The sequence below is a fragment of the Podarcis erhardii genome (genome assembly GCF_964252035.2).
Source record: "Podarcis erhardii genome assembly, chromosome: 12".
NCBI classification, from domain to species: domain Eukaryota; kingdom Metazoa; phylum Chordata; class Lepidosauria; order Squamata; family Lacertidae; genus Podarcis; species Podarcis erhardii.
The window spans coordinates 22,799,361-22,813,112 of NC_138513.1; the positions used below are offsets into that span (position 1 = coordinate 22,799,361).

At 44.3% G+C, this 13,752-nt stretch overlaps 1 protein-coding gene and 1 long non-coding RNA gene across 2 annotated transcripts in view; one reads left to right on the forward strand and one right to left on the reverse strand.

The window, feature by feature from the left end:
• HEPACAM2 (HEPACAM family member 2) overlaps positions 1-13,752 on the reverse strand; it is a 33,426-nt gene that overhangs the window by 14,711 nt on the left and 4,963 nt on the right. The window contains 3 exon segments of the mRNA XM_081882271.1: positions 2,371-2,670; positions 9,663-9,947; positions 12,237-12,590. Of these exon segments, the coding sequence (XP_081738397.1) occupies positions 2,371-2,670; positions 9,663-9,947; positions 12,237-12,590 (939 nt within the window).
• Positions 9,752-12,379, forward strand: LOC309325832. The gene is made up of 3 exons (XR_014150054.1): positions 9,752-9,837; positions 11,421-11,556; positions 12,270-12,379. It is a non-coding gene; the product is annotated as an uncharacterized lncRNA (long non-coding RNA).

Here is a 13,752-nt window from a genome sequence, read left to right on the forward strand (position 1 = left end):
TTTTAAATAGTATGATTTAACTAAGATATGATTGGCAATATATTCTTAAAAGTGTAAATAGAAAATAGAAAATGTACAGATCTGCATTTTGCAGGTTCTGCTAGCTTTTCAGATCTTACCATAAACTGTAATATTGGTGCTTTTATTATCCTATTCAATTGAGTCCTATTTTACTTCCATGAATAGGAAATATGTAATTTTACGCAATGCAAAACCTTTGATTATGTTTTTCTTTCCTAGGCGTCATATAAAAAAACTGAATAGGTTTCACTGCAAAACTGTAACCTATTTTCCTTTCAGTGTGTTTGAAAACACAGAACTTTCATCTGTGATTATATTAAATCCCTTTGTACAATAGGCAGCTGCTGACCTTATTTATCTTAAGCATAAAGGCTCAGGTCTTTGTGTTGTCAAAGCCAAACAAGCTTGTGAAATGCCCTGTAAGGCAGCATCTGAATAACTTGAGTTTACATTAATGTAATGGCTACGTGAAAAAGATATATATTTAATAACAGGGCAGCATGTAAGAGTTATCCTCATTCTAACAAATATTTTTTTCTATATAAAAAATGGGGGGCAGGGAAGGAGATGGAACTTGTGCAATTTTAAACATTTATTAACTAATTAACAAAGAAAAAACATTTCTGTAACTATACAGATCAGCTATAATCTGATAGGAAAGAATTTACCTTAGCAGTTTTCTTGTTTAAAGCACCATATGGGTCAACTCTGGAGTAATCCCCTTGGGGTCAATGGGACTCCCTCCCTTCCAGGTAAGTGTGCATAGTATTGTAGCCTTGTTGATTCTTATTGATTTATCCTGCTTATATCCCACTAGAAAAGCAGCTTACATGGATCTCATTTGGTCTCTCTCTGAGATACTAGTAAGTTCCACATCCTCCAAACATCAGTAAGGTTCAGTGAGTGCTCCTAGTGCAAGAATGGGGAACTTCCAGTTCTCCATACATTGTTGGACTACAGGTCCCATCAGCCTTAGCTAGCATGGCCTTTGAACAGGGATCCTGGGAGCTGGAGCCCAACAACACCTGGAGAGCCACAAACCCCCCACCCCTATCCTAGGCCATTCACTATGCCAAATACGTAGTATGAAAGAAGAGGTTGCTTGATTTATCAATGCTGCCTATATTTAGGCTTCTGGAGTATGAATGGGAAACTCTTAAGTCTCCTCGTGATCTGGATAGGCGTATACTAATAACTGCATTAAGCTACTGTGATGTTCAAGGGCCGGAATGTAGTTACACTGCAGCAGTCATGGGCAGGTAGAACAACAGCAATGTTGGCTCTACTCTTTCCTTGTCAACTTTGGCTCAAGTGTTTCATTCACAGCTGAATTACCTAACATACCACTTACCTCTACGCCAGGAACAGAACGTGTATTAAAGGCCAACAACTCTAGTTTGGATAAGGAGTGGAGAAAAGAGCAAAATTTCAGAGATCACCCTTGATTTCTTCCTATATAGGTTCCCTTTCATGTCATTCTTCAGTAAGTAAATATAGTTATATTGATTGACCCTACAACATAAATTAGTCACTGCATCAGTGTTGTTTTTTGTGCTAAAGATGCCGAACCTTTCATAAAGGGCACCTCTCATAGCTGTCAACTTACAGATTTGAAAATAAGGAACCAGCAGCCTCAAAAATAAGGGATCAGCAGCCAAAAGAAGGGATTTTCTGAACACAGGTATGTTCAACTTCTGAGCCCCTCCAAGCCAAAGGCAGAAAGCCCAGCCAGCAGCCAAACGAAGCCTCAAGCGGTGGTTCCCACAGCACAACAACCCGGCAAAGGGGATGTAGCAAGGAAAACCACTGTCATCTCTCCGCTGGGAAGCGCTGAGCAAAGGCGAGTCCCCAGGCAATGCGGCCGATTTGATCGGCACAAGGCATGCAAGCTCCAACCCCCCAGTCGTTCTTAGACTCCTTATTGGGTGAGCAGCGCAGCCAAGCAACACAGTTGGAGCCTCCCTCCTCCCTGGCCAGCAGGGAAGGAGGGAGAGGAGCTGCTTCCTTTGAAACCTGGGAAATTTAAGGGACATAATCAATAAGGGACAGCAGCGGGACACGGCGCTGGGATAAGGGACTTTCCCGCCAAATAAGGGACAGTTGACAGCTATGGCACCTCTATGCTATAAACTTTGGTCTCATTGGTCTCATTGAATTACAATGCTCTCCTCTGCGGAAACCACAAAATTTCACTTCTCAGGACCCCTTTGGTGATAGGGAACTATGATTAAACAAGTTTGGTGATGACTTCCTTTCTGTCTGTAAGATATTGGCTGGCTGAGTTTTCTGATAGTGGCTTGGAAATTTTGTACAAACCTTGTAGGTTGACATGCGAGCATTCATTCTTACCTTTTGGCATCATAATCACATATATGTGGGTTTCTTTCCACTTCCCAGTCTTGTTGTTGAGAGCTCTGCACCTGTATTCTTCTGTTTTCTGCGTCACCTTCTCAGATACAACTTCCAGGGACCTTCCGTACTTAATGAGGCGCGTGGAGTTGTCAGCCCTCTGGGTCCATGAATAAAAAATATTTGGTGGATTGGAATCTGCTGAGCAGTAAAGCTGGACTGCTTCCCCTTTGTTAAACGTAAAATAATCCCCTAACTTCTGGCCATTGTCAGAATTTATGGTAAGTCCATAGGGCCCATCTGTGTGAACATAACAATTAAAGAGAGAGAATATAAACTCAACAGAGAAACATGACAAATGACTGTTATGTCAGATCTTCCAACTGCAATATTTTTCTAGCTGTATCTTAAATCCATATAAAGATGATCTTTGGATTCATTGCATTTTAAACTTTCTTTCCATTCTGAGTCCTCCTTTCCATGAACCGCTAAACTGTGATTTAGTTTTATGAGGATGAGCCACAGTGAGCCACTGGCTTTCAACCACCCCTTCTCTCCTCAGTGGAGGCTGTGAGGAAGAGAGCAGACATTTCTGATTAACCATAGTTTAGCTTTACCGCCTAATAGCTCTCATAAGGGGTTGCTTGCAAGCCAAATCCAAAAAACGAGGGCATTGGTTTTTCCCTCTAAAAAGTATTGACTTACCATAAGCATATGTACAAATCAGGACTACTGTCACATTCAAATTGCAAAACTCTTTCTTTCAATCATCCTGACTGCTCTGGTTTCAGCCCCCAGGGTGCCAGGGAGATGTGACCTGAATTCCATCTACCAAGGACAACTTTGCTGCCCATTAAACAAGCATCTTTTGCTACAACACTATAGCAAAGCTGGGATAAATGGCCATTTCTTCATTTCACACAACAGAACAGTGGATCTAAAACCACGAAAACTTGTATGAACCTTGCACAGGGTGAAACACAAGGGTGAAACTCCTCTATTTACATATCAAGGTAAATTACATAAGATATCTATTTACAGGGGGAGGAGAGAGATAAATTAGTTCTGGAATAACGCTAGGGTAAATAGAGTTTATGGTGCTTGCATCTGGGTTTTTATTTACTGAACAATTGCGCTGTAGACCCAGGAGATGCACCCTAGCCAATCAACCAAGGATTCCTTACTTCTTCATATGACTCTCTCTTCCAGAGGCACCAGCTTGTGAAGGCGATTGTGGAAGCTGGGGAAACGTGTGTGTGATGTCAGGACATTGGGAGGAGCTGGGGTCGCAGCCAAATGCAGCAGTTGCACAGTTTCAATGGCTGCTCCTCTGCCTCCTTTTGGTGCCGCCACCAGTGGGAGGTAGCTTCAATCCTTATTCCCCTCCACAGCAGGAGGAGGAGGAGCCGGCCACTGGAGCAGTGACATTGGGGTGGCAGTCTCCCCCAAAAATATAGGGCCCCCCAAAAGGGCTTAACCCCCTGGAGCTGGCACGCTGCATGTCTTTGCAAGGGGGAACATGAGCTGATGAGTCCGTGTGTATCAAAGCAACTATATTGTCCGGAACTGTGCCTGAACTGAAAACCAGCTGGGCTTGGTTTGGAGCTTATGACTGGGTGCACTTAAGCTTCGGAGCCTTCTTTGGGCACGGGAGAAAATGAGGATATGCAAATGGGGCTCCTGATATTGGCAGGATGTCTGCAGCTTCTGGATTTGCTGAGTTTGGTATAAATACAAGCAACCCGACATCCTTTTCTGGTCCAACCTGCTCAATCTCAGATATCAGATAGGAACGAGAGGGCATTTGTTCTCCAGTTACCCTGGATCTTCAGGGCAAAATGAAGCCAGCACATGTATGTGCTTGCATACAGGTGTTCAGACAGCTAGGTAAAAGGTACAGGACCCCTGGATGGGTAAGTCCAGTCAAAGGCGACTATGGGGTTGCGGCGCTCATCTTGCTTCAGGCCAAAGGGAGCCGGCGTTTGTCCACAGACAGCTTTCTGGGTCATGTGGCCAGCATGACTAAACCACTTCCGGCACAACGGAACACTGCAATGGAAACCAGAGTGCACAGAAACACTGTTTACCTTCCCACCACAGCGATACCTATTTATCTACTTGTACTGGTTTGCTTTCAAACTGATAGGTTGGCAGGAGCTGGGACAGAGCAACAGGAGCTCACCCTGTCATGGGGATTCGAACCGCCAACCTTCCAATCAGCAAGCTCAAGAGGCTCAGTGGTTTATACCACAGTGCCACCTGCATGAGCTAGAGAAAGGGTTAGTCACCACCAGGAAAAGGAAGAGTCTATGGTAGAACAGGGTGCTACCATGAGGTCACCATCTTACAGCAAACGTACTGCTATCTGTGTAAGGGGGAAAGTTGCTCCTCCTTCCTGATTCATCTTGTGCAGTGTAGAAAGACATAACTTTTGCAAGATCTGCTATTTTGTGGGCAGTTCCAGAACTCAATGAAAGTAAAGCCCAGGTTGCCTGCTGAACTAAAACAAATGCCTCATCACATTTGCTGCACAATTTAATCTACACATGCATTGTTTCTGCTTTTTCTTTATAAAATGGTTTTGCACAGTTACCAACATGGAGCCAATGGCTAGCAAGGGAAAAGGTCTTCCTGTAATAGCACAGAGGCCACCCTTACCTAAAGTGATCTCATCTACCAAATTCTCCTTTCAAGTCATATAATTCAATATGAACTTTATCATTAGCACAGTAAAAAACAAACACCCCTGTTTGCCAGCTCCCAATAAGAAGCCAGTCCTGGCTCCAGGGTCCACATATACCATATGTCATTGCTGCCAGGAGAATTGCAGTAATAATAAAGGTCACTCACAGTAAATACTTGCCATCTGCTCAGAAACAAGATGGATAACAGTTTCGTGGTGACAGGAGCCAATTGGTCATGTTCCCACTGAGACGTAAATCGTTGCTAAGAAGTGGTGATTTATTATTTTACAAGTCATTTAGTAAATAGCATTTACGGAGTCAAAAGGAAAGGTTCCCTCTTTGGAGAACGCCATCGGAAAAGCGGTAGCCCTGCCAGAGAAGAATGATTCTGAAAATGTCCTTTAAAAGCTAGTAGTATTTCATCTAAAAATAAAATAAAATGTTTTTAGCAGATTAAATAAAAATAAAAATCAGTACTACTCCTGGTCTGTTTGGTTTGTCTGCTAATTGCAAAACAAATGTAAAGGTAAAGGGACCCCTGACCATTAGGTCAAGTCGTGGCCGACTCTGGGGTTGCAGTGCTCATCTCGCTTTATTGGCCAAGGGAGCCGGTGTACAGCTTCCGGATCATGTGGCCAGCATGACTAAGCCACTTCTGGCAAACCAGAGCAGCGCACAGAAACACCGTTTATCATCCCACCGTTTATCATCAAGTCATACCCACAGCCTACAATTAAAGCACTCTTATACCACTTTGAAAGTTCTAGCTCTGCTCCTCCGCAAATCCTGGGAACTGCAGTTTGAGCTACAGTTCCCAGAATCCTTAACAAACTATGGTTCCAAGGATACCCAGGGGGGAGAAGTCGTAAATGGCATGGATGTGGCTAGGATGGAAAGAAGCATTCAGTCAATCCAAAGCCCATCATATATATGTGATGCTTATGACTCATTCAGAGATGCGACAGGAGGATGAGCCAAGGAGTCTGGCAAAAGCTAGTTGGTGCTGACCTTTAAAGCCCTAAACGGCTTCAGCCCAGTATACCTGAAGGAGTGTCTCCACCCCATTACTCAGCCCAGACACTGAGGTCCTCCTCTGAGGGTCTTCTGCTGGTTCCCTCACTGCAAGAAGCGAGTTACAGAGAACCAGGCAAAGGGCCTTCTCGGTAGTGGCGCCCGCCCTGTGGAATGCCCTTCCATCAAATGTCAAGGAAACAAAGTATTATACAACTTTTGGAAGACATCTGAAAGCAGCCCTGTATTAGGTAGTTTTAAATGCTTGATGTGTTTAGTATGTTTTCAGATATGCTGTAAGCTGCCCAGAGTGGCTGGGGAAACCCAGCCAGATGGGTGAGGTATAAATAATAACATTTATTATTATTCCTATTATTAGTTGACCTGTGGTATTAGGAAGCCCATGGCGATGGCCAGGTAACCTTAGGGGCAGGAAGGATGAGTGAGGAGGTGCTGCCAGGATTTCACATACTTATTTCATAATATCCAGTAATATCCGAGGGTGGTCCCAAGAAGAACACTATTAATATCTTCCAAAGTTTTATGACTAGAAGTACTTGATCTGGATCCATTTAAACATTCAGATTTGTTTAGGTCTACCTACAAAATGGCTTTCTGAAGGCCTGTTTGCCTTGTTGCTGAATATGAACAAAAGGGTCTGTTTATTTGTGTTTTAAATGATCCATGGTTATAGCCTGCTGTTATAGGTCGTCTGTGGTGATGGTACCTTCACCAAAACAGTTCTTCATATCTGTCAAACTAATGAATGGTGTCCTAAGGCAAACATCAGCTGCTAGCTCCTTACCCTATGTAGCCTATACTCAATGTTTACAAGAAGAATTTTGGAAGATTTCTCGAACTACCTGTGGTGAGAGCACAGATGCATTGAGTAATTTTTCAGTTATTATTTCCAAAATTGTTATATTTAAATTCATTTCTAATCGTATTTGCAGATTAGGCAATCCCACTATCTGTAATGGCAACCATTTTACATCAACATGACTGTTAATTCTTCACAGCAACTTGATTTTTATGGGCAGTGAGTGAGTTTATTATATTTATGGTTATACTTCTGCTTAGAATGTTTATCTATCAGGTATTAGTGTGTATTTTAATTTTATATGTAGTTTCATCACACCGTTCAGGCATATTAGCTAAGAGACAAAATTCATTGTGACAAATTTTTGGGATGCTTTATTGAACCACCAAAGGAGACAAGTATGGTTGAACTGTATTTGGTCTTTGGTACAGATTATTGTTTATTTACTTTTGTATTAAAGTGGTTTAGATCTCCTCAAATGAGCAGTAATTGTTCACATAGTTCTCACTTCTGTCCCTGCCCATTTTGTTGCTAGTGTTTGGTTTTGGGCTTTATACACCTTAGTTTTGGTTCCTGTAAATGGCATTTCCATATTTTGGCTCATAAGGTAATTCTTCTCTTGGAAGTGTACCCACCATGTTTTCTCAACTTCCATCATTTCATCTCTAAACCCCATATTTACTTAATGTCACCAGTTTTTGACATGCTTCCAACACCTTCCGAGTCAACAAAGCTTCTTTCAAGAGTGGATCAAGTAAACCGGTTTGCTTACAGCTTGGTTAAACAAAGTTATCCTTTATCTTGTCGGTCAAATCATTCCAGTTTCCAAAATACTGCATATAATTAACACATATAACTAACCTAGCATGGAACAGCCATAATTTTGATCTAGTTTCTAGTTGTATCCATTCAGATGGGTGACATTTTGTTGGGAGCTGCCCAGTATGGCTGGAGCAACCCAGTCAGATGGATTATTATTATTATTATTATTATTATTATTATTATTATTATCATTATCTGCATGGACAAAGAGACAGGTGAAACATTGGTTTTCTAACCATTCTGTACTTCAATTCTCTTTAACCTTACCTGGAACAGGCCTTCTGTCATAATGAGAAGGTGCCATCATAAGAGCTCGATGGAAGTTTACTATGGTCCAAAAGGCAGACTAGGGTTTGCATTCAGATGGGAGGAATATTGTATTAAGGTAAAGGTAAAGGTACCCCTGCCCGTACGGGCCAGTCTTGACAGACTCTAGGGTTGTGCGCTCATCTCACTCTAGAGGCCGGGAGCCAGCGCTGTCCGCAGACACTTCCAGGTCACGTGGCCAGTGTGACGAAGCTGCTCTGGCGAACCGGCACCAGAGCAGCACACGGAAACACCGTTTACCTTCCTGCTATAAAGCGGTACCTATTTATCTACTTGCACTTAAGGGTGCTTTCGAACTGCTAGGTGGGCAGGAGCTGGGACCGAACGACGGGAGCTCACCCCGCCGCGAGGATTCGAACCGCCGACCGTGCGATCAGCAAGTCCTAGGCGCGATCGGCAAGTCCTAGGCGGAATATTGAATTAGTTTCCCCGATTATACATGCTAGTGCTTCTGTCCTGTTTTCTAACATTCCTTTCACACTACAGTACCTGTAGTGCTATGGAAATGTATTTTTTTGACTGCTATACAAGCATGTCGTGTTAAATTTCATTCACACCTGTGGGTACAGTGTGACACAACAGTGAACGTTGTTGGACAACATTGCTGCTCCCCTACTCTTTCTGCACATGTGTGATTCTGTTCCTCAGTGATTCACTCATGAACATGGTTGGAAAGAACTGTATGTTGCTATACTGCCCCAAATGTTGACACTTTACTCCTATAATTTTCTGGGTTAGTGGAGGAAACAGAATAAACTTCTATGTGAATGCAGCCCAGGGCTGCAGACAACCATGGTTCAAACCGTCACTCAGTCACAAAGGTTATGGGGGGCTGGGGCTGGGGATAGCCAGTCTCTCTTAGTCTAGCCTACCTCACAGGGCTGATGTGAGGTTAAAAGGGGAGGGTGGGTGTCATGAATATGACCTCCAGCTGCTTGGAGAATACTATATGTGGGATATAAATGTGCCCGCTAGACTGGTGACTGGGAGCGGCCGCCGAGACCACATAACACCAGTCTTGAAAAACCTACATTGGCTCCCAGTACGTTTCCGAGCACAATTCAAAGTGTTGGTGCTGCCCTTTAAAGCCCTAAATGGCCTCGGTCCAGTATATCTGAAGGAGCGTCTCCACTCCCATCCTTCTACCCGGACACTGAGGTCCAGCGCCGAGGGCCTTCTGGCGGTTCCCTCACTGCGAGAAGCCAAGTTACAAGGAACTAGGCAGAGGGCCTTCTCAGTAGTGGTGCCCTCCCTGTGGAACGCCCTACCACAAGATGTCAAAGAGAACAACAACTACCAGATTTTTAGAAGACATCTGAAGGCAGCCCTGTTTAGGGAAGCTTTTAATGTTTGATGTATTATGGTATTATAATATTTTGTTGGAAGCTGCCCAGAGTGGCTGGGGAAGCCCAACCAGATGGGCTATAAATGGGTATAAATAAATAAATAAATAAATAAATAACAATGGGTATAAATAAAAAATTATTATGATTATTAAATTATTATAAACAGATAATCTAATGGCAAAGAGCTACCATTTGTCCACTATCACTCTTAATCCCCCCCCACCTCATTCTTTCAATTCAGCTACTATACGCAACATATGGTCTACATTATATGCTACTCACAATATATAGTTGGCACGATCACGTCACTCTCCATTGCGCTGACTGGGTTTTCTGCTAAACAGCTGTAATTCCCAATGGCTTCTTTGACGACAGGGACAATCCGAAGCGTGCTGTTGTTTGCTGACAAGGAATAGATAGTGCCAGCTTCAATGGGATTTCCATTTTTCAACCACTGGTAAGCGACCCGTGTGCCTTCCTCCACAGTGCAGCTCAAAGTAATGTTCCCACTGTTCTCCACGACTCCAGCAAAGGGTTCAATGTATATGACTGGCTTTGTGACAGGAACTGCAATATAAAAAATCTTTGAAGTTAGGATCAATGTATTTTAAACAAGGAGCGGGTAGATGTTGCTAGACCCCCCCCCCCGATTCCCCTGGCAACATGGCCAATGGGTTTACAATTTATTTGCTGAGTAATTTAGGAACCGAGGGGAAACTGCTTGACTTCCCTCCACCCATGTGGGGGCACTGGTGTGCGGGTGGGGGGGGCGGGGGGAGCGCACTGCACCGGGTACCATTTGGGGAAAGGGTGCCATTGCAGCTCCCCCCCAAAAGTGCGCCGTGCGCCACAGCATCCCGGGACATGCGCCACACGCCACGCAACCTCGGGACGCGTGCCATGCCCCTGGGACGTGCACCATCCACGCCCCCGCCTGTTCTCTCCTCCGGGGGCTGCAGCATGTTGCTCCGCTACTGTGTAGGGGAATACCACATGAGGGGAGTCCTGGAGCCAGGTGGGCTAATCCCAAGCCTGCTACTAACAAGCACCACAGGTGTGCTCCCTGCATACATTGTAGAAATTTGTGCAGCCCCACCTCCCACTGCAGCAGGTGGCAGAAATGCTTCCCAGCGATCCATGCATTCACACAATGTGGGAAAGTGCTCTCCCTGGGTATAAATGTATGCAAGTAGAGCTCCTCTATGTGTGCGTGTGCGGGCTTTAGCCCTATCAGAGTCCCCCTCCTTGTATGGGAGAGCTTTGCCCATATCCATTAGTAGCTGGGCAGAGCCATTTCATTCTGTCTGAACACACTTCTCCCGATAGCAAAGAATTTCTGCCATTTGCACCAGTAAATGTGGCCACCATGCACAACAGCAAGGAGTGGGCGAAACTATCTTTTTTGGTTTCTCTCATTTTTTTCAATCCACGTTCAGTATTCCACATCAGTGAATAGTGCTTCAAAGTCCACATGAAAATTCACCAGCATTTTGCAAATTTCTCCTAATCTATGTTTCTTTGTGTGTGATTTTGTCTAATATACTTTTTTTTTTGCAAAGTGTAATTTCCCTACAATTCAAGGTACCCATGTCTGAGCCCTTTTTGTTCGTGAAAACCTGCTCTTTGAAGTTCAACCAGAACAAACATCAATCTGTGGAAAACTCAAATTGACGTTTGCTCCAATTCAGCTTTAAAGAGCAGGATTTCCGAAGGAGGAGCAAAAGAACAACAACAACAACAGCTGCACACTCAGACACAAAGCGTTAAAACATGGCCTTTTGCCTGGAAAGAGCGGCGCAAAAGGTAAGGGTGGATAAGCCCAAAGTCTGCCACATAAAGTAAAATAGTGGGAATGAGCTAGTTAAGTGTCTGAGGTAGTAGAATGAATGGTATGATTTCATACACGTGTGTGTGTGTGTGTTTAATATTGCTGAATGCAGTCCTGTGAATTATTGCCCACCCTCCCCAAAATACAACATTAATTGCAGAGGATTAGAACCTTTTCTACTGATGTACAGAGTTCCCCATTTCTCCTTTCAGGAATTCTTCCCCTTGTGGGTAACATTTAAAACAGCACTTTCATATTTGCAGTCCAACTTGTCACAGTCTGTTCAGCAAGATAAAGCTTTTGGCCATCTTATTCTGCTTACCTGTAACAGAACAAGGCCTCATCCAGGTATGTGCTTTAAAGCTCTGTGTCTGAGCGCTTTGTTGTTGTCATCCTGGGTGCTTTCCCTTCGAAAACCCGCTCTCTACTGCTGAATCAGAGCAAACACCAATCCACGGAAAACCTGAATTGCCATTTGTTCCGAGTCAGAGTCAAAGAGTGGCATTTCTGGGGGGAAATGGCAGTGAGGGAGGAAGTGCTTAGACACAGAGTAGTCCTGTATCTAGAAAGTATGGAAAGGTTAAGTGTGGATGAGCCCTTAGCCAGGACGCAATTTATTGAATCCTGGTGTGATTCAAAACACCTCTGCTGGAATTAAGACTAAATAGCAGTCTTACCATAGTTGCAGTTGTATTTGGGGAATCTGGGCTCAACAAAACATGCTGTAGAAGATAAGGATATCTTGCACAATCTTGGTTGTTGGTGGGGCATGTTCTGTCGCTGCCCGCATGCGTACCTCCCTCCCCGCCACTGGTACCCCAGGCGCTGGCGGGGCTTGCTATGCTGGTACTAGAAGGGCCCACAGAAAAGAGTTAAATAGCCCCCTTCCCCAGAGTACAGTGTGCTGCCAATTGTAACCTCAATGGCTGCTATTAATACATTTTAAAACCCTCATAGGAGATGGCCACAGAACCTCTATGTAGCCATTCTGGTTGAACCTTTAGATTCCAACATTTTATATTACTTACCATCCACGGTAACTTGAACCTTTGCACTTGCAGGTATCGTTCGGTTTCCATCGATATTGATTTTGATGATATAATTGCCTTCATCGCTGAAGTTCAGAGATCTTATCTGCAAGGATGCATTTGGAGGCTTAAGTGCAATTTTGTGCCTATATTCCAAGTCTGGAACTACTGAGTGATTTACCAAGCAGCCAATCAGAAATATGGGGGTTGTTGGTGGCTTCTCAAACAGCCATATTATCTGGATATTGGAAACTGTAATGTTGAAATTGTAATCAACTGGGAGAGTGAGGGACTGCCCTTTAATACCACGGATGGTATGTGATGGGACTGTCAACTTCAAGGCAGAACAAATACCTGCAGGGGAAAATAAATTTTGAAAATGAGAAAAGATTATAATTTGCAATGCAAATAGGCCACAAACAATGGTTGTGTGTCAAGGACCCCCACCCCTGAATAAAAACACGTTCACACATCATTTTTGTTTTGGTTTTTGGCATAATTTTGGCCACAACTTTATTGAATAACAGTATGTGAGCAGTTGCCTAGGCATTGGTTAGCTAGCGACTATGTGTTCCCACTTGGAGGTAGGAACAGTACTGACAACCACACCCGTGCAGAAGTCGGTAAGGGTAAGCAATTTTGGGGAGAGAATAAAGCTGGGTGCCAAGCTCTCCCCTATTCCCAAATGTTCCCAGGGGCTCTTGCGTGGCCCTAGCCCTTTGCCAGGGATACAGACAAAAGCATGGCGAGCCCCTGGATTCCTTTAACGGAATACCCTTGCAGCACCAGCACTGGAAGGGCAGGCACAGCCAACCACATCCCCTCCACCAAACAAAAATTAACCAATGCTAATCACAACCTTTAGATACGTGGATGGTGCTGTGGGTTAAACCACAGAGCCTAGGACTTGCCGATCAGAAGGTCGGCGGTTCGAATCCCCGTGACGGAGTGAGCTCCCGTTGCTCGGTCCCAGCTCCTGCCAACCTAGCAGTTCGAAAGCACGTCAAAGTGCAATTAGATAAATAGGTACCGCTCCAGCGGGAAGGTAAACGGCGTTTCTGTGCACTGCTCTGGTTCCCCAGAACCAGAGCCTGCTGGCCAGAACCAGAGCCTGCTGGCCACATGACTCGAAAGCTGTATGCCGGCTCCCTTGGCCAATAAAACGAGATGAGCGCTGCAACCCCAGAGTCGGCCACAACTGGACCTAATGGTCAGGGGTCCCTTTACCTTTTTAACCACAACCTTACAAGTTGTGACGATTTGCTACGCAGTAGGCAAAACCCAAATGGCACCAGGCAATCAGCCAAATGGTAAAATTCCTACAAGGTCCCTGCTCCAAAGCAGACGACCCCATGACAGGCATAGCAAAATCAGTGCAAACAAACCCTAAATAAAGGGAGGGTGGGCGGGTAATCCGATGTGTGCAGCGAAAAGAGGAAGCTCAACACTGCGCACAGGGACCTATATAGCACCCCCGTCAATCAAATAAAATTGCAACAATCAATTTCCCCCAGCA